Source organism: Mirounga angustirostris, unplaced genomic scaffold, assembly GCF_029215605.1.
Source record: "Mirounga angustirostris isolate CCGP_5_RB_7025 unplaced genomic scaffold, mMirAng1.0.hap1 SCAF_8, whole genome shotgun sequence".
Lineage (NCBI taxonomy): Eukaryota > Metazoa > Chordata > Mammalia > Carnivora > Phocidae > Mirounga > Mirounga angustirostris.
This window is the reverse complement of record NW_026991716.1, coordinates 35510134-35531174: the sequence shown is the minus strand read 5'-3', so window position 1 is coordinate 35531174 and position 21041 is coordinate 35510134. Positions and strand designations below refer to the sequence as shown.

Genomic DNA, 21041 nt, shown 5'->3' with positions numbered 1-21041 from the left:
CCCCATTCATATTAAAGCAGTGAGTCCAAACCCAGCAGTGAAGATGCCAGCCACTCACTTAATTTCCATCCTGGTTTTAACTGAACTATAACATATATGCCCCCCAAAGTGCACAAAACAGCTAGATGTGGTACAGTGAATAATCGAAAGGCAAACATGCATGAACTATTTCCTGACCTGTGTGTTGGCTGCATTAACAGCCTCCCCATTGCCTTGGACCTGGAACCTACCTTACCCTAGGGAACCACTCTCCTGACTTCTGACAGTTGAGGACACTGAGGCTCAGGCAGGTTGGGGACTAAGATAGGGACATGAATGACTGGACCGTCAGGATGATGGAACAGTCTGGTTTCTAGTCCTTTCTTTCACCGTGCATCCCATTCTGTGTTCTGACACTGTGCCTGCGCTCAGAGAACCCGGCTTTGGCCTTGATGTACATCCAGGTCCCTGTTGACCTTCTTCTGACCTTCGGGGCTTCCTGTCCCGTCTGCAGGTGTGAACCCCAGCGCCAACTACCACGCCTTGTACCGCTACTTTGTGGAGCTCTGGATCTACCTGGGGCTGGCCTGGCTTTCCCTCTTTGTCAACTGGAAGGTGAGCATGTTCGTGGAGGTCCACAAGGCCATCAAGAAGCGGCGGCGGCGGCGGAAGGAGTCCTTTGAGAGCTCCCCACACTCCAAAAAGGCTCTGCAGATGACTGGGAGTACGGCGTCCAAGGACGTCAACATCTTCAGCTTTCTGTCCAAGAAGGAGGAGACCTACAATGACCTCATCAAGCAGATCGGGAAGAAGGCAATGAAGACGAGTGGGGCTGGGGAGAGGGTCCCAGCACAGGGGCTGGGGCCTCAGGGGGGTGGGCTGCCAGCCCACCCCACTTCCCTGTCCCCCCTGGTGGTTTACTCCAAGAACCGGGTGCCCAGCTTGGAAGAGGTGTCTCAGACGCTGAAGAGCAAAGGCCATGTGTCGCGGCCCCCCAGCGACGAGGCCGGGGCAGGGCCCCCCAAGGAAGGCTCCCCGACCTCCGAGGTGTTCATTAACCAGCTGGACCGAATCAGCGAGGAGGGTGAGCCATGGGACGCCCAGGACTACCACCCGCTCATCTTCCAGAACGTCAGCATCACCTTTGCGGACGAGGAGGCCGGCCTCTCGGACGAAGAGACATCCAAGTCCTCCATAGAGGACAACCTGGCTGGGGAGGAAAGGCCCCAGGAGGGGGCCGAAGCTGAGGTGCCCCTGAACCTGGGCGAGTTCCCCTCGTCGGACGAGTCCACCTTCACCAGCACTGAGTCTGAGCTCTCTGTGCCTTACGAACAGCTTATGAACGAGTACAGTCAGTCCGACTGCCCCAGAGGCACGTGAGGCAGGGCCGGCTCCCCACCCCACCTCCGATGGCTTCTGTTCCCCTCATCCTGGGGCATCCTACTACAGCTGGGACCTCTGGCCCCTGGTGGGGGGCAGCCCTGGAACTGGGAGTGGGGGGCCAGGGGCCTTCCTCACCTTCCATCCCCTCCGGCTAGATGCTACGGGTCAAACTCAGCGTGCGCCCAGGACAGGGCCTCGGTTCTCTGGCTGAATGGGCACCCTGGCAGTGGGAGGCGTCTGGCCTGAGTATGGCTGGTGTATTTGATGGTTCAGAGACATGTATGGGCTGGCAGGTGACCCTCCGGGAGGCCTGCACCTGCATGGGTCTTCGGACGTACTTCGGTTGAGCATTTCACACGGTTCTCTTAGGCTTGGGGCCCTGGCCGTTTGAGTTCACCAGTATTAATGAGCTCCTGTGTGCCCAGCACGGAGCTAGCTATTTCAGAGAGGAGGGAGGGCACTGTGAGCCCTGGGTCCTGCCTTTGCAGGAGGTACAGCAATGGTGTGGGGGCACTGAGCACTTCAGCTCCTCAGCAAATAGCAGGGTGCTGTGTGGGGTGCATGTATAAGCATCCCCCAACCCCACCTTGTCTGCCTATCAGGCCCTACTGCAAAGCCCAGTAGGGAAGAGGCGCCCAGGGGAAGGGAAAGGGGAGATCCTGGGCTGATGCTGAAACACTCCTATCCTAATACACAGGACCCGAGCAAGCTCTGAGTTGGCCCAGGGTCCTAGGCCTTCTGGTTTTGCTCAGACCAAGCCACCCGGAGCCCAGTTCCCTGACTCACCCTTTGGCCAGGTGATGGCAGAGGCAGGCTTTCTCCCTCCCTGGGAAAGCTGCGGGAAGAGAGGGTAGCGGTAGCCAGGGAGCTGCAGGAGGAAGCTCAGCTCTGGTTCCTTCTGTCCCCAGCCTCCCCTGTGCCCCAAACAAGGACCTCATGGCTCCCTGGCCCTCGTGGCCCCCATGGTGGGGGAGGCCGAGTCGCTCTTGGCTTACACGTGGGATGGGCCAAAGATGTGAATGCTCCCCTGCTGCAGCCACGGTTTGGCATTTGTGTCCGCAGGTGCGCATGTGTGTTTAAGAAAAGACTGGGGACACGGGGAGCAAATGATAATGTGAAACTGTATACAGACTGTTTCTGGTGAGGGGCCGGCAGAGTTCTCGGGGTCTCCGCGATACGCACCCTTAGGGCCAGCCCTCTCTGCCCTGTATGTTTTGTTATTTTTTAAATAAACTGCTGTTTTGATATACCTGGCATCCATTGTTGGCTTCAGAGCCAGAGGGGAGAGGAGGCGAAAGAGCAGGCCCCCAAGGATTGGGTTGTTACATGTTCGCCCTCCTACCCCCAGCTCTGCTGGGCCTTTCTTGGTGAGCTCAGCCAGAGTCACGCTGTCGAGAGCCCCCACGCAGAGTGGGGGTGAAGGCACCGAGAAGCGAGTGCGCACGGTTGGGGCGAGGCATCCCTCACAGGCGACTGACGCTGGCCAGGAGGCGAGTGATCACCCTCTCTGCCTCTCAGCCCCCTCCCCAGGACTGTGGGGCCGGACCCCACCCCCCCTCCCCCACCCCCCGACATGTGAAGACAGTGATGGGCGTGTGTGTCCACACCTGCATTCATCCTGTGACCCAGGGCTATGCTGGCCGGGCAGCTGGGTGAGAAGGAGCGGCCTGCTGTTTTTCTGTGAATGTTTTCATCCTAGTTTCCTTGCCCCACCTTGCTGGCGTATCGCTGGCCGTCCTGGACTCACACACTGTATGTACATACTGGCAATGATGTCAAATGTAATTTATTTTAACATTTTTACAATAAAGCCTTTGAGATGCACAGGACAGCCTAGCGTGTGCTGTGTGGGGGCAGTCTGGGAGGATTGGGGGTAGGGAGAACGGACGATGGTGCGAGGGTCACGGTGAGGATTGGGGTGGTCCAGAAGGGAAAGAAAAAAAAAAGGTGAGGAGGTGGGGGAGGGGCCTGCTAGTTAAGATGAGGTGGTCAGGATGGGCTTCTTGGAGCAGGTGACAGTTAACCGGTCTGAATGCGGATGGGGAGGAGTCTTGCGGGAAGGATCCTAGAACCGGGAAGGAGTCAGAAGCCAGAGGAGAGTGATGGGTTGGGGGTGGGTTGGGGGCAGTGGTGAGGATCGTGCAAACTGTCCGCAGTCTGCTTTATGCTCATGCTCCACAAATGAGCTCCTTTGATCTTGCAACAGAGCCATGCGGTAGGTGTACGTGCCCATTTTACGGGCCAGGAAATAAGGCGCAGAGAAGTGACCCGGGCAAGAGCTCAGGAGACAGCAAGCCTGGATTCAAACTCAACGCAGCCACGCTCCTGCATCTGTCCCCAGCCACTGGGATGGGGGGAGAAAGCGAGCCTTTGCTTTGTGGCTGCTGACGTCCCCTGGAAGGGCTCCTGTCTTGGAGGGTGGGCCAGAGAATAACTCGACGATGGACCAGGCCTGAGTTGGAAGGGTGGGCCCTGGGGACTGGAGAGAATGTGAACGAAGGACTGACCAGGCTCAGCTGGGCATGTCTGCATTCATTTAAAGGGAGGCTCGGCCAGGCTTCGTTGTCTCAACTGGTTGGAGATTGGTCTCTTCTGTGGATCCGGGGCCGCCTGACAAGGACCAAACAGGACATTAGTTAAAAGTTGGAGTCTGTTGGGAAAAATGTAAAATTCTGTGGTTTCAGGAGTGAGTCATATTTTTCACACAGGCATGGATGTGTTTACAAAGGGTCCTATGTGTTGAACATACCAACCGATTCTAGAGCTACTTGATATCATCCCTACCTCTGCCAAAACATCTCTCCACCTCTCTCCCTCTCTTCCCTCCCCGGTACCCCCCCTCCTGCCCCCCCCCACAGGTCCAAGTTTCTCTGGTTTTGCTTTAGCACCGTTCAGCTTCAAGGTAACTTAAGTTCTACCTTTATTTAGCACTTGACCACTTCACAAAGCCCTTTGACAAATATACCTCAGAGCATCCACAGGGCACACAGGTCACTCAGCCCCATTTTCAGCTAAGGAGATGAAGGCTCAGAGAGTCGGCCTTTCCTGGGGCACAGTGTCACACAGAAGCACAAATACAAGATTGGGGTGGAGGTGTGGTCTTAGGCCACTGTGGCTAAGATGAGTCAGAAGTTTTCCGAGTTAAAGGCCTGGAAACAGGAAGGTGGGACTGCAGCTGGAGCAGAAGGTGGGGCCCGGAAGGCCCCAAGTTGCTGGGGGATTGAGCGCAGAGGAGGGGTACCACGTGGTGGGTGGGGGCGTGGTGACACCTCACGTCATGGGTCATTGTCGGTCATGAGCTGCTGGGCATGGAAGGTAGAAGAGGTGGGTGAGGAGTCTGGGGAGAGGACCCCCACAGGGAAATCCCCTTGTTGACACCAGATCCATAACCTGCGTCAGTGAGACCCTGATAATGTTACAGGATTTCCTCTCCACTAAGTGCCCGCGGTTCTTGGTCAGGCCGCTTCGAAGAATGAAGAGGTAGACCGGACAGAGGGGTGGGCAGCAAAGCAAGGTGTATGGGGCGATAGCAAAGTGATAACACAAAGCTCCCGAGGAGGAAGGGGACCCGAAGGGGCTGGCACGGAGTTTCTGGGTCTAGGGGTCTTTATGGGCTTGTTGGCGGGCTGTTTTCATCTGATGAACCCTCCCTGTACCTGTCACCCAATCAGGTTTTTGTCACCTATCTATCACATGGGAAAGGGTGGAGGGCTCCTTCCAGGGTGGTTTCCTCCGACCTCCGGTGTCGTCCTCGAGGAGACCTGTGGCTCCATGCCAGTTAAGAGTTTCACCCCCTGCTTGCAGAGGCTGGTCAAGCTTCTCGCAGCCACCCTGGCACTGAAGCTTTCTTGAGCCTGGGGCAGAGTACGGAAAGGAGGAGGCAGGCTGGGCTGGGCTGCTCTGGGTGGGGTCTCTGGGAATGGCTGTCCTTCTGTGGGGCCCCTGAGGTTGGAGCTCAGCCCCGAAATAAGAGCTCTTCACCCCTGTTTGGAAGCAACAGGTACCCAACTTCCAAATTCATACACAACTGGTTCAGGAAGCCAATATGAGAATCTCCAGAATGTGTTTGTGTAACACAGTGAGAACTAAAATCTCTGCCCCTTCCCTCCTTCCAGGCCCCCGCGGCCCCTCCACTGGAGCCTCACACCAGCACAGGGCCAGGCACCTGAAAGGGGCTCTACAGATGTTTGCTGAATGAGTGAATGAGGCCCCTTAGCTGGTCTCCCTGCCTCTAACACAGACCCTCTCCCACCCGGCCATCGCTGCACCCAGCAGGGAGAATCCTGAACTCAAATCTGACCCGCTTTCTGTCCTGCTTTAAACTCCTCTGAGCTCCCATTGCTCTTCTGGGCAACCCCCCCAGCCTCCTCTAATGGCCACCCCCACCCCTTTCTGGCCTCGAGCCACAGAAGACTTTCTCCAGTGAGCCAGGCCGCCCAGGTCTTTGCCCCACACTGTTTCCGGGATATGCCCGTCCTCTCTCCTGGTGGCATCCTAAGGCCTGGTGGGATTGATGGTGGGCATCAGTTTCTCCGGGAAGAGTTCAGCGAGCAGCTGCTTCCATGCGGTTCGAGTTGCATGTCTCCTGGTCTAACACCCCGGGTCCCTGACTGGCAGCCCGAAGAGAGGGCGGCGGGTGGCTTGTTCACCTTCGGCTCCTTCCCACAGGACCCAGCACAGAGAAGGGCTCAGTTTTTCAGTGGTTCCTGAGAGGAAGGTGAATGGACCAGAGTTCTGGACCCTCCCAGGGGTAACTCCATCCCTCTTCCTGGGGTAGAAGCCAAATCAGGAGGCAGATCTTATCCCACAAGGGCGAGTCTCAGCAGAGCCGGGTGGATGATCTTGAAGGACCTTGTCCCAGGCTGTGGTGACCTGGTGAGTCACGTAGTTGTCCAAGTCACCTCCGTCTGGCAGGCAGGACAGGGACATGGGACACCTTATTTGTCCACACCCTCTCTGGCAGCTCCCCTCACCTCTCATCACCCCCACAGCAGCTCCAGTCACTGCTCACGGATGACCCCAGGGGACTGGGCCTCCCACCCCGGCAGCCCCCAAGTCCCTGCACTTCCCTAGGGAGTAATACCTCCACTCACAGTGACCCCTCACCTTGTTAGCCAGCCGCCCAGTTTACAAAGCTCGTTCACATCAGTTCTTGCGGGATTACTTAACAGCCTTGGGAGGCAGGTGCCATATTTTACAGCTCCATTTAAGGGGCTTTTTCAAGTGAGGAAACTGAGTGTCTTGGTTTGTTTTCCCGGGAGAGCAAGGCCTAAGAGCAGAACTGGGAGATGGTTGGAGGAAGTACAGAAAGGGAGGGGAGACAAAGATGGGGAAAGCAAAAGGCAATTCAGCGGGCACTGTTGAGAGGTTGAAATTGGGGTTCAGTCCTGCTGGGATCGCCTGAAAAGCCTGGCCAGTACACCTCGGAACTGTCCCTCTGAAGGACAAGAGCCCTGCATTTACCCACCAAATGCCACCTTCATTGATTGAGGATGCTTCCAGGGGTGTTAATCCCCACCTTCCTCCCATACAGGCTGGATGTGGCAGACGGCATTGTCCGAAGATGGCCAGGACAATGTCTCCCCTCCCACGTAGTTGTTGGCAAAGTGACCTCACCACTCCCCCAGTAAGATGTGGAGTGTATTCCCTCGGCATGTGGCTGGGACTGTGGAAATGACCTTCTGTGCTTTCTGAACCTACCTGTTAAGAGGCCTGGCAGCTTCCACTTTTGTGCTCTTGGGGAAGCCAGCTGAAATGTAAGGAACCCAAGTACCTTGAGCCCCGTGCTGCGAAGAACCAAACTAGGCACGTGGGGAAGGCCCAGGGACAGAGAATCTGCCCAGCCAAGGCGCCATCTTGGACATCCGACCCCCAGCTTGAGATCACGTGGAAGAGAGTCCGGCAGACTGCAGAATCGTGAGCAAATAAATGATTGGTATTGTTTTGAGCCTGTCAGTTTTTGGGGTGGTTTGTGACACAGCGGCAGATAATGAGAACATGGGATGGGCTTGCCCTGAGCTAAGCAACTTTCTGCCAGGCTTTAGAGAGAGCTCTGAGGTAGAGAAGCAGAGAGGCCCCAATGCACACTGGGGAAGCTCTTGGGCAGCATGCGTGGGGGTGTCCAGTGCAGCGGGGCTGACACCCAGAGCGGGCGGAGGGACGGGGACATGGGACACAAATAACATCTTCTTCCCTGAATCCAAAACTCTTTGAAGAAGTGGCACAGCTGAGACCAAATGTCGGCAGGTTTTGTAATTCCTCACCTAAGATCAAAGTTTTTTACTTTCAAGATATCAAAGCCCCTTCTATATGGGGTCTCTAACTATGTTTATCCCCTCTCTGCTAGGTTTCAACAGTCCTAGGAGGCCTGGGGGCTGTTACCATGTAGGCAGCGTGACCTACATAGCCACATCTGCCATTTTTAGGATCCTTACCACACACGGGCCCTGACGGGGACACTTCAGGCCCATGGTCTCATTTAATCCCCACAACATTAGCTGCATTTGGAAGCGGAGGCTCAGAGCAGTTATGTAACTTGCCCAAAGTCACACAGCTAGAAGCCTCCCCTCAATTCTAAGCTGAGAAGCCCCAGCCTGGGCTACTAACTCCCACATGAGGCTGCCATAATAAGGCTCTCTCCTGCTCAAGGGAGAGGTGACCAGGGAAGGTGTCCTGGGTGCATTGCCCAGCCAGTCGTCACCTGTAAGACCAGTGAAGTGACCCAATCAGTAGATCCCAGCCCTTGCGGTGACTACACCCAAAAATCACCAGGGGATTCCTGGGCTCCGCCTTGGGAGATTCTGAATCAGAAGGTCTGGGGTAAAACCTTGGAAATCCCAGATTCTGGGAACACCTGGCTGGAGACCTCAGCGGTCAGGTCCCTCGGTGTTTTTGGCAACCCCTGGCAATCCATCCCTGCCCGTGTTTTCATTCTGCACTGAAATCCATGTTTACCTGAGTTCTGTGAAACTTCCTTGTCATTCTTTGACTCCTTCACCTGCAGTGCTGGCCGGCTGAGCAGCTCTGTTTGGGTTGCTGACATCACACTCCATTCAATTCAAATCACCTCTATTTGTTGTCTCTCTTAGGTTACCTGGAACAGCTGATGTTGGTGAAGGAGGAAGGAAAATGAGGAACAGATACTGACCTGCCAGGCAGTCAGGCCCCCTCTCTGTCTCTCGATCCGCTCAGATTCCCACCCTCAATAGTTCACTCCAGGGGAAAGGTTCTGACTCAGTGCTCTGGAGCCTGTTCATACTGGCTCAGGAGAGCCAATGGTTCCAGTTTCAGACATTTTATAAGCTGATTGTATTAGAAGTTAAACTATATAAACACACAAATTATATTAAGAACCAATGTAATAACTGCAAAACTCCTCATTTCCTAATTGCATGTCACTGTGACACAGGCTTTTGAGGATATTTGCATCTACTGGAGGTATGTGGAGGGACTATTATATAATGGTTAGCTACTGTGTTTCTCTCCCCAACTTCACGTTTTGTGACATCGTGTTGGTAGCTTAAAATCGGCCGTAACAGGAGCATTGACACCATGCAAATGGACAGACACTACAAATTCGGGCTCTCCCCTCCTTGGAGAGCCAGATGTTCAACATGGCCAGATGTGTCACATGTCCACATCATTGCACTGAGCTCCTTCTGGACTGGCCACTGGCCCTAAGTGGGGTGGGAGGGACAGTGAGGTTTTGCCTACCTTGGAAACGAGCAAGCATGTCTGGGTTTCAGGGAGATCATACCTCATAAAGAGTCACTTGTATCCCCTGGGGCCCCTCAGACCATTGCTTATAGCTGTGAACCATGTGACACCCCCCCGCCTTGGCAACGCTGATTGGACTGGGAGAGGAAACTGGAACTGAGATGCACCAGTGGGATGACCTGGCTAGGCATTCGAAGCTAAGATGTTGAGAGACGGGGACAGTGAGCTGTAGGGAGCAGAGCTGTGAGGTCATGGAGGCTTGGGAGTGGTGGCCAACCTCTGTGGTCATGTGTGAATCAGAGGATGAAGGTGTGCAGAGAGAAGCAGAAGGATAGAGAAGACACATAGTAAGAAAGGCAGAGATAAGGAACTCGACGGGCTTTGCTTCCCTTGAGAGCTGCATCAATCCGTGGAACCTCACCTTTTATAACTAATGGGCCTTGATCAATATAATAGGCTTTGAACAGCCCCAACAAAAGCCTGTAAGCACTAAAGACCCCTATGTGCCCGTCCCTTTGCCCCCAAACCTCCACATTATCCCTCTAAGACACTGAGTTCCCTGTCATTCAGCATACTCAGGCCAAGGGTTGGTGGCCACTCCTTGGAGATACTGGCAGTTGACCTCATAGGTCCTACTCAAACACATGATTCTGAATTTCCACAATGGGAAGGCATAGGGGTATTTTAAGATTGTTTTTTCTCCTTGGCACCCAGTGCCCCCTGACTAACCCCTGGTCCCTGGCAAGGAAGCCTATATCCCTGGGGATGGGAGTGGGGCATGCAGTAAACAAAGAGCACAAGAAAGATTCTTCTGTCCCTGCTCCCCACATCAGTGCACACATCACCATGGTGGGAGAATGGCAGGGGGGTGGAAACAATGGGAACCTATGAGTCATGGGGGTAGGCAGGATAATGTTTCTCCAAAAAAGCTCCCCCAGCCATGTCCGGAGTTGCTGACGTAGGCAACTGCCAGGCAGTGACACCTGGAATGACCCTCAGTTCTGGGCATTCACTTACCCTGCCCTGGATGACCTGGGTTTTCTTTCTATCTTTTAATTCAATTTTTATTTTTAGCAAAATGAGATATATATATATATATATATATATTATATATATATTTATATATATATATATATATTATATATATATTTATATATATATAAATACTTCCAAAAAGTAAAAAAAAAAAAAAAAAATACTACACAGACGGTAGCGGAAAACGGCAATTGCCTGCCTCACCCTTCCCCATCCCCAGTCCCCAGAGGCAACTTCTTTTAGACTTTTCAACCATTTCTTATTTTTCTTCCACTTCTCCAAATAACATACAGCTATTTTTGTACCCCATTATTATTTTTGTTATCCTACTTTAGCAATGATCATCTCCCTACTAGAAAAGATGGGGATTAGCTCTGCATGACCTCCAACACACAAACTTCTTCCCCAGCCCTTCTACTATAGTTAGATTTCAATTTATGGTTAGATCCCAATTCTGTGTTCATGTTACTATGAAATACTACCTAATGTACTTGGGTACCCTTTCTTGCATTCATTTTGTTTTCCATGTGTTTTGTTTGTTTAATTTTGTATGTTCCTGTCCCTGATTAATTCCCAAGGCCTGCTACAATTGCAAAACTCCTCCCAGGACTATCCATCAGTCGCATTTGTTTATTTCTTGGTGAATTTCTTTCAGAACCAAACATCTTCCCACTGCTATAGAGCTAGCAGGCTCAAGTGTCATTTCACTACTCACTGGGGATTCCTTTTGCCTCCTTCCTGCATTGAAGCCCCTGTTTTCTGTATCCAATGTCTTCCGTCTTTCTTTGTTTACTTCCTTGTCTGATGGAGCACTACCTTAGCTTTCTAAGAAATGGTGCAAGGGAGGTACAATGTTTGAGATCTTGTATGTCTAAAAAGATCTTTAATCTACCTGCATCTTGATTGATAGCTGGGCTGGGTATCTAACCCTAGGTTGGAAATTGTTTCCTTCAGAATTTCGAAAGCTTTTCCCCTTTGTTTTCTAGCTTCCTGTGTGGTTGCAGAGAAGTTCAGTGAAATCGTCCTGGGCCTTTGTATGTGACCTGTATTTTTGCTGTCTTTTCACCCTGGGAACTTTTTATGGTCTCTTTAACTACCCGTGCACTGGTCTGTATATTCTTGAGTTCACTGCTTAGCCCTCAGGCTTCCCTTCAATCTAGAAGCTCATGCTGTTCGGCTCCTTTCTGTGCTTATTATGTTCTATATATTTTCATTTAGGACTCTGGGGTTGGTTCTCTGATTCTCTATTTTTTACTTTTTGTCTTCTTATCTTACCTTTTTTTTAAAGATTTTATTTATTTATTTGTCAGAGAGAGAGAGAGCACAAGCAGGGGGAGCGGAAGGCAGAGGGAGAAGCAGGCTCCCTGCTGAGCAAGAAGCCCAGTGTGGGACTCGATCCCAGGACCCTGGGATCATGACCTGAGCCGAAGGCAGACGCTTAACTGACTGAAACACCCAGGTGTCCCCTTATCCTACTTACAAGAGGATTTTCCAAACTTTATTGTCAATACTCTTATTGATTAAAAAGAAAGTCTTCTACTTTATTATTTTTTTCTTTTTCTAACTTTTTATTAAGACAATTGCAAATATGCAGAAAAGTTGAAAAAAATAATATAGTTAACATTCTTTTCCTGACATTTAGGTCAGTGTTGTTTGATAGAAATATAATGTGAGCCACATAGGTAATTTTAAACCTTCTAGTAGTGGGCACCTGGGTGGCCTAGATTAAGCATTTGCCTTCAGCTCAGGTCATGATCCCAGGGTTTTAGGACTGAGTCCCGCATCAAGCTCCCTGCTCAGTGGGGAGTCTACTTCTCCCTCTTCCCCTCTCTCTTGCTCACGCTCTCTCTCACGCATGCTTTCTCTCTCTCAAATAAATAAAATATTTAAAAAAAAACCTTCTAGTAGCCACATTAAAAAGGTAAAAAGAAACATGAAATTAAATTTAATATTTTATTTCAAAATATATTTTAATAAATAATTAGTAAAACAATTATTAAGATAAATTTACATTCCTTTTTTTGTACTAAGTCTTTGAAATCCAGTGTGTACTTTATGATCACAGCATATCTCAATTCAGATGATGTCAAGTGCTTAGTAGCCACACGTGACTAGTAGTTACTGTATTAGGCAGCACAGGACTAGATTGAATGTTGTTATTGTGTATCTATCTATGAACTATTCTGGTAGAGCCATTTGAAAGGAATTTGCAGGTCATATTACACTTGATTTTTTTATTTTTTAAAAGATTTGAGAGAGAGGGAGTGAGTGGGGGATGGGGAGAGGGGCAGAGGGAGAGGGGGTGAATTTCAAGCAGACTCCCTGCTGAGCACAGAGCCCAACTCAGAGCTCCATCCCACCCCCTCAAGATCATGACCTGAGCCAAAACCAAGAGCAGGACGCTCAACCAACTGAGCCACCCAGGTGCCCCTACACTAGATTTTTAAATATCTTAGCCTGCAGATCCTAAAATTAAAAATGTTCTGCTACACAATCCCACCACTATTAACACCCCTAACAAAATTAACAATAATCCCATAGTATCTTTAATATCTTGTCCAGATCCCAATTTCCCCAATTTTGTCCACATTTTCTTTTATAGCTGGTCTCTTTGAACTGAGATCCTGTCTAGTTTTATTTGGCTGTTGGATCTCCTTAGTCTTTTTAAAAACCATGATTGTTTCTCTTACAACATTGACAATTTAAGAGTCTAGGCAAGTTGTCTTACAGAATGTCCTACATTCTGGATTTGTCTGATTATTTCCTTGTGATGTCATTTAATTCATCCCTCCACTCCCTGCATTCACTGGAGACTGGAAGTAAGATCATGGTGAGATTCAGGTTAAATATTTTTAGCAAGGATGCAAATAGGTTGCTATCATATTTTTAATTTTCAAGAGCTGTTTTTTATTCTGTGAATGTTCCTTTTTTATAGCGTCCTATTCTTGTTTCAAAGGCTACAGCAGTTTTCTTATCTCTGAGAATATTATCTCAAAGAGACAAAAAAAGATTCTGCCTTCTGCATCATCTCTGAGTTATGTTTTTCTCTTTTTTCTTATTTGCTTATTTTGGTTTCCGTTTTCATAGCAATGCCTCTTTCCCATTACCCAGCGACCCTTGGTTGTCTATTGATCTTTAAGACTGAATCTCTGATTATATGACCAGGGCTTGTGCCTAGTGGACTTGGTGTCAAGCTGACCTTTTCATCAAGAACCCCCCTAAATGTCAGTGTCTGTAGGCTTTTTCTCTCGGGCCAATTTTCCTAAAGAGAATCCCCAGAATGTGCCAGGATATGTACACCTGTTTTCAATATTCCAATGTGGAGTGGGGAAGGGATTCAGGGAACTTACTGTTCATGTTCAGGGTAGTGGCAGTTAACTCCCTGCCTCAGCTGTGTAAACGTCTCTGATGGTCAGCAAGCCCATTTTCTGCTAAGGTGGGGAAGCTGGTGTCCAGGTATGTAAGATGGAAGAGGAGGCCTGGGGCTGTCACTCCTCCTTTACCCACTTCCAGCCAGTCTTCTTCAGCCCCACCTGCACCTCCTTTCAGAGGGATCTCGTGTCACCCAGTGCTGAGCCATTCAAGACACTTGCAGCTCCAAGCAGTCTACTGCTTCTTTTTTTTTTCTTAAAATTTTATTTATTTATTTATTTGACAGAGAGATAGAGAGAGAGCACAAGTGGGCAGAGCAGCAGGCAGAGGGAGAGGGAGAAGTAGGCTCCCCGCTGAGCAAGGAGCCTGACTCAGGGCCGATCCTAGGACCCTAGGATCATGACCCAAGCCGAAGGCAGACACTTAACTGACTGAGCCACCCAGGCGCCCCCCAAGCAGCTTGCTTCTCATCGCCAGCCTGCGCATCCTTCCACCCCCCCACCCCAGGCAGTGAAGGTGCAGGTTCGCCCAGGCTAACTGCCCATCCCTTTCCAGCTTCCAGAATTTTGCTGCCTACAGTCCAGCTTCACTCTTTTTGTCCTTGTGGGATGCCTTATTGTGATCATCTTTGTGGGGTTCTAGGAGAGAGCAGGCATGAAAAGCAGGCATCCTCCATGCTTTCTCTCCAGCAATGGCCCATTTTCTGCAGGTGAAAATTGAGGCTTAGAGAAACTTTGAGGAGATCCCACATCCAAATTCCAACCCCATGAAGAAAGCAGCATGGCCAGAGACCTGGGAGAACTTTGACCCCTAAAAGCTCTGCGGCCTGGCATCTGGAGAGTGGGGTGCCAAGATCTTGGTTTTGACCATGACACTAGAGTTCTGAGATGGTCCCTTTGCCCCAAGCCAGTTCCTGCATGGCCCCATTATATCCCCAGACTCCCGCGTAATCCCCGGGCCTGTTTGCCCTCCCCTGCCTTCCAGGGCCTGGCCCTCACTCTGGTCTTCCACATCTGCTTCTCTCTTTCACTCCTTTCATTTTTTTTCTCTTTGATCTCATTTTCTCACACTCGCTATCTCTTCTTCCTTCTTTTTTCTCTCCCACCTATTTTTCTCTTTCCCCTTTTCCCCCATTCTCTCTCCCCTCTTTTTCTCCATCCATCCCTGACTTCTTCCCTCAGGAAATCAGGACATTTTCAATTTATTCCGGTGGCTCTCAACTAAGGCTGATTTCCCCCTGGTTCCCCAGGAAACGTCTGGCAACTGGGGAGGGGCTTGGTGCTACTGATACTTAGAGGGGAGAGACCAGGGATGTTGCCAAACATCGTTCGATGCACAGGACAGCCCCCCAGGACAAAGAATTATCCGGCCCAAGAGGTCAACAGTGCCAAGGTTGAGAAACCCCAACCCCCTATAACCCCAACTTCATACACACTCCCCCAGTTCCTCTCGGAGAAAACAAGAGGGGAGAACAGAGGCCCAGAAGGCCAGCCACTGCCGGCAGCCAGCCGTGATGAGCATCCCAGAGAGTGGGCAGGATGCAGCCCCAGGAGTCCCTGCTGTCGGTTTCGGCCTTCTCAGGGTCAATCTGGTGGGAAAGTGCTCCTTAGCTCCCCCAGCTGCTCACCCCAGCAGTTTACCTGGCCATGGGACCACCCCTGGTCCTGGCTCAGGGGCAGGTAATGAAATCACAGCCAGTCCACTCCCCATCCCCCTGGCCTTTCCTACCACTCTGAGGACAGGCGGAGTCGCCTCTGATGAGTGTGAGCAGTGGAAAGCTACCTCTTCCTGAGCCTGTCCTCCCAGCCTGCCACAAACCCTCCTAAACCCCAGTGTCTGGTGTCATGGGGGGGCCAGGCAAGAGCTGGGGCCACCTCCTGCACTACCAAAGCCTCCACAGGCGGCGTCCACTTCCCGAAGTTGGTAGGAAGGGGGTCAGATTGTGGGGCAGGACAGAGCCCAGCCCTGATGAGCTCAGTGAAGGGGGCCAGGGCAGCTCAAAGCCAAGAGGAGAATCCTAGAGACACCTGGTTGGGTACTCTCACTTCAACTGGACCTTCAGATTCTGTGTCACCCTCTGTGGTCCCTCAATATCCATTCTCCCACTTCCACATAGTAGTAAAATTTTCAGCTGGGCACACATGGCCCAGCTGCAGACTTCAATTCCCGGACCCTCTTGTGGCTAGGTGTGGCCACATGACTAAGTTCTGGCCAATGAGATATGAGCAGAAAGGCTGGGCGCAACATCTAGCTCGAGGAAGGAGGGTCCAAATGTGATGGCAGGAGCTGCAGCCTCCATTTTGGATCCTATGAAGCTATGTGTTGAGGATGGGAGAGCAAAACGGTGGAAGACACCTGGCTTTCCATCACCACTCAGCTGCCCACCTCACTGTACCATCTACTCAGACTTCTACATGAGAGAGAAAGGAAATTGTTTCCTATTTCAAGTCACTATATTTGGGAGTCTCTCTTTTTTTAAAGAAGAGAGAGAGACTGTGTAAGTATGAGCAGGGGGAGGGGCAGGGGGAGAGGGAGATGCAGACTCTCTGCTGAGCGCGGAGCCAGACGTGAGGCTTGATCTCTGTACGGGAGATCATGACCTGAGCCGAAGCCAAGGGTCAGTCGCTTAACAGACTGCGCCACCCAGGCGCCCCTGTGGGGTCTCTTTTTTGTAGCAGCCTGAGTGTTTCCTAGCTAAATTAACTCCTCATTAAAGTCTTACACGAGTTACTCCCAGCCCAGGCAAAGTAGGTGTCACTTCTTGCACTTTTCAGACTAAAAATTCGTGACCCAAGGTCACCATTACTGTTCATTCATGATGGAGCTGAGGCTTGAAGACAGGTTCAAAGCTCTGACATGGACAAAGCCTGATGTTCTTTCCATTTCTGGCATTCCAGGATTCGCTGAAACCTATTCTGAATCAAAGAGTGTGGCAGGCACCTGGGAACTCTGGCTCACTGGAGCCTTTTACACTCAAGTGTCATCTGATACAGTGGTCCTACCCCCTTTCTGCCCTCCAGCCACAGTGATCTTTAGTTCCTCAAACCGGCCATGCTCCTTACCACAGGGCCTTTGCTTGTGCTGTTCCCTCTGCCTGGAATAGGCTTCTCTCCCCCTTTCACCAAAGGAACCTCTTCAAATCCAAAAATCAAGTGACACTTCAGGAAAGCCTTATCTGTCAGTCCACTAGCCTGGGAACTCCACGAGGGCAGGCACCCTGTCTGGCTTTTGCTTACTCCTCTATCTCCCATGCCTAGCACGGTGCTGCAGTAAACACTTGGGATGAATGAATACATCCGTCTGGGAGGCCAGACATGCAGCCACGACCCAGAGGCTGGGAAATGGCTGGGCTGACTTTACGAGGGGCCTTTCAGAATTGCAGTGAAGTCCGCTGTAATGACATTGTCATCTGTGCCTTGCTCACAGGGAAACTCATCCAGGGCCCAGGAAGCTCCCAGAGAAGTGCCTCCGCAGCCTGATTATGTAAATGGATAATCGGTGGGTCTGGGTTGGACCCAAGACCATTTCTGAGATGCTCCCACGTCATGTTGCTGTCTATGAATTACACTTGGAGGAGCAAGGCCCAAGGGAGCCTCAGATTCCCTCTGGGGGTCCATCTGTCCATCTGTGCCCTCTCCTGTTCTGTCCATACACAGGGCCCCAGAGCCTGGATCGTTAGTCCAGGGAGGCAGGTCCCTTGTCCTTTCAGCCTTCCAGGACAGCACCCAGGATCAAGCGAGGCCCAGTGCGTTTACTCCAGAGATGCCACACCACGCACCCGGCAGCTGCGCCCTGTGTGCCCTGTCCCCTGCCGCCAGCTACCACCTCCTTCCCTCTCTGTGCCAATCTCCACCAGCTCGGCATTGGGGGCCGCTGTGACACCCTTGGACCCAAGCCACCCCTTAAACAGAAAGGCTCTGTGTGTAAGTGTCTCTGTCTCTGTGTGTGTGTGTGCGCGCGCGCGCGATTAGGAAGGTTATATCAGAAAAGTGAACATAGCCTTGTCCACAGGTGTGCCCTTGTTGTACGTGTGTGTGTGTGTGTGTGTGTGTGTGTGGCTGTCTGTCTAATGTCCATCATGGATCCTTTGGTGTGGCCGTCCGAGCGTGCACGCCGGGGCTCTGTCTCTAGTGCAGTGCTTTGAGTGTGTGTGGCCGGGGGAGGGGAAGGCAGGCAGGAAGGGCCGAGGCACCAGCAGCTTCATCCCCGGACCTCCCCGTTCACCTTTACTGAATAAACATCTTGTTTGTCCACCAGACAGTAGCTCCAGGTCTTACGCTCCTCCTTCTGCCCCCCAGGGCTCAGGACTGGCTAGACCTGCACAGGAAGTCTGGCTGGACCCCAGTCCGGCGTGAGCAATGCCAAGGCAGGGAGGCGCCACGCCAGGCCTGTGCATGGGACCGGCCAGTGCTGAGGCTTCATCACACGGTGGCTCTGAACGCAGCCTTCTCGCCTCACCACCCCCACCTCCCTGGGGCCACCCAAGAGCACAATGGGGCTGCCTCAGAGCAAAATCCCATCTGTGAAAGCTGTCTTCCCGGGACGAGTTCCCAGACGCAGCCAGGAAGGCTCTGGCCTCCGTGCAAAACGGAGCACGGACTCCAGCGCCCCATCCTCTGTGCCAGGACCTGCGGTGACCAGGTGGAGGGCAGGGGCCTCCGCAGCCTCACGATGCATAACCACCCCCCACCCCCCACCCCCCCCACCCCCCAGCCCCGCCGTGAGAGGCATCTAGTGAAAGCAAAGGCAGCTTCAAAAGAGAGTGAGCTCCCTGTCACTGGCGAGGTGCCCTGTCTGGGAGATGGGCGGTCCTGCCACGCTGTGCTTCTGCAGTTAAAGACATCAATTCTTCATTCCTCTGCCTCTAGCCTGAACAAACTACAAGGAAGGCAACTGGTCCTGAGCTTAGAGAGTGCCAGAAAGGCTGACTGCACAGCTTCTCCGCATCCCTTGACTTCACGGGACATCATGGCTTCCTTCCCCCTGGCTCTCATTTGGACCGTGTCACTTCTGGGGGACAGACTCTAGTCTCCATGCTTATAAATGAATTGGAATGGCCCTTCTCTTGGGACAGAAAGTGACTAGGGCATGTAAGTGACGGGAGGGTGTTTTCTAAACATTATTGGAATTGAACTCTATTTGGGGTCCCTTCCTGCCCACCCCTGGGCCCTCCCCAGCATAGAGCTCCAAACAAGGACAATGGAGCACATCCTTGGAAGATGCCAAGGCCTGGGCTCTCCCCTCTGGGCTCTGGAAGTCAAGGCAAGTGTATGTGTGCGTGTGTGTAGTGGGGATTCTCTGTTTCTTGGCCCGGCCTCACGGGGAGCTTGGACAGCTAGTGGTCAGCTCCACGGCTCCCAACCCCCCTGCCCCTGAGATGTCTTCAGTCACTGTTTTCCTCACCCTTCCAGGTCCTGCTTCCTTAGCAGCCAGATGATGTATCAGGACCGCTGAGGCTGGGAGGAAACAGCTCCAAGGGGGGAAGGCTCACACCCCAACCCAGGGACCCACAGAGGCTACATCTGCTGGAGAGGGCAGTCACACTCTGAGCCTCAGAAGGCCCACTGGATTCAAGGCCCCTGAGTTCAGGTGAGCTCTGGAGCCTCACCCCTAGCAGCTCAACCTCAAGATCTTACTTGACACATCCCTGAGTCTGGGTCTCCATAATTCTTAGAGTTTGGACTGCATTTTGGCATTTATTGAGATTTGGTCTTGAGTGTTTTTAAGTCTTCTTCTGAATGTCTGCATGTGGGTGTGTGCATGTCTGTGTTTCTGCATGTGCACCCACACGAGGAAGAGAAAGACGCAGAGAGACAGAAAGAAATAGAGAGAAGCAAGACAGTGGCAGGAAGAGAGAAGGATATCCTCTCAGAGACCCTTGGAGATCAGAAAGTGTGTCTCTCCCCTCAGACTGTATCTCTTCCCCCAGCAGGGCGGTGTCTTCCCCCTTTGGACAGAAGCTCCCTGAGGCAGGGCTGTGTCTCCCCTCAGACTGGGGCTCCCTGAAGCAGGGCTGTGTCATCTCCCCTCAGACTGGGGCTCCCTAAGGGCAGGGCTGTGTCATCTCCCCTCAGACTGGGGTCCCTGAGGGCAGGGCTGTGTCTCCCCTCAGACTGGGGTCCCTGAGGACAGGGCTGTGTCTCCCCTCAGACTGGGGCTCCCTGAGGGCAGGGCTGTTTCTCCCCTCAGACTGGGGCTCCCTAAAGGCAGGGCTGTGTCTCCCCCTCAGACTGGGGCTCCCCGAGGGCAGGGCTGTGTCTCCCCCTCAGACTGGGGCTCCCTGAGGGTAGGGCTGTGTCTCCCCAACAGCCTGGGGCTCCCTGAGGGCAAGGCTGTGTCTCCCCCTCAGACTGGGACTCCCTGAGTCAGGGCTGTGTCCCCCCTCAGACTGGGGCTCCCCGAGGGCAGGGCTGTATCTCCCCTCAGACTGGGGCTCCCCTAGACTGGGGCTCCCTGAGGCAGGGCCGTGACCCCCCTCAGACTGGGGCTCCCCGAGTAGGGCTGTGTCTCCCCTCAGACTGGGACTCCCTGAGGCAGGACTATGTCTCCCCTCAGAAATGGGGCTCCCTGAGGGCAGGGCTGTGTCTCCCCCTCAGACTGGGGCTCCCTGAGGGCAGGGCTGCTACTTCCCCCTCAGACTGGGGCTCCCTGAGGGCAGGGCTGTGTCTCCCCCTCAGACTGGGGCTCCCTGAGGGCAGGGCTGTGTCTCCCCCTCAGACTGGGGCTCCCTGAGGGTAGGGCTGTGTCTCCCCAACAGCCTGGGGCTCCCTGAGGGCAGGGCTGTGTTTCCCCCTCAGACTGGGGCTCCTTGAGGGCAGGACTGTGTCTCCCCCTCAGACTGGGGCTCCCTGAGGGCAGGTCTGTGTCTCCCCCTCAGACTGGGGCTCCTTGAGGGCAGGACTGTGTCTCCCCCTCAGACTGGGGCTCCCTGAGGGCAGGCCTGTGTCTCCCCCTCAGACTGGGGCTCCCTGAGGGCAGGGCTGTGTCTCCCCCTCAGACTGGGGCTCCCTGAGGCAGGGCTGTGTCTCCCCCTCAGACTGGGGCTCCCTGAGGGCAGGGCTGTGTCACCCCCTCAGACTGGGGCTCCTTGAGGGCAGGACTGTGTCTCCCCCTCAGACTGGGGCTCCCTGAGGGCAGGTCTGTGTCTCCCCCTCAGACTGGGGCTCCTTGAGGGCAGGACTGTGTCTCCCCCTCAGACTGGGGCTCCCTGAGGGCAGGGCTGTGTCTCCCCCTCAGACTGGGGCTCCCTGAGGGTAGGGCTGTGTCTCCCCAATAGCCTGGGGCTCCCTGAGGGCAAGGCTGTGTCTCCCCCTCAGACTGGGACTCCCTGAGTCAGGGCTGTGTCCCCCCTCAGACTGGGGCTCCCCGAGGGCAGGGCTGTATCTCCCCTCAGACTGGGCCTCCCCTAGACTGGGGCTCCCTGAGGCAGGGCCGTGACCCCCCTCAGACTGGGGCTCCCCGCGTAGGGCTGTCTCCCCTCAGACTGTCTCCCCTCAGACTGGGACTCCCTGAGGCAGGACTATGTCTCCCCTCAGAAATGGGGCTCCCTGAGGGCA

At 53.0% G+C, this 21041-nt stretch overlaps 1 protein-coding gene and 1 long non-coding RNA gene across 4 annotated transcripts in view; one reads left to right on the top strand and one right to left on the bottom strand.

Annotated features, from left to right (window-relative positions):
* KCNK5 (potassium two pore domain channel subfamily K member 5) overlaps positions 1-2995 on the top strand; it is a 38281-nt gene extending 35286 nt beyond the window's left edge. For all 3 annotated transcript variants that reach the window (XM_045866829.3, XM_064597570.1, XM_064597571.1), the window contains one exon: positions 494-2995. In XM_045866829.3, the coding sequence (XP_045722785.1) occupies positions 494-1359 (866 nt within the window). In that variant the 3' untranslated portion in view covers positions 1360-2995. The remainder of the gene's footprint in view (positions 1-493) is intronic.
* Positions 2996-3184: 189 nt separating this feature from the next.
* LOC123837709 (uncharacterized) overlaps positions 3185-21041 on the bottom strand; it is a 52799-nt gene continuing 34942 nt past the window's right edge. The window contains exons 3-5 of the long non-coding RNA XR_006789265.3: positions 8317-8464; positions 7063-7268; positions 3185-3972 (exon numbers count right to left, since the gene is read on the bottom strand). This is a non-coding gene — a long non-coding RNA (uncharacterized LOC123837709). The remainder of the gene's footprint in view (positions 3973-7062; positions 7269-8316; positions 8465-21041) is intronic.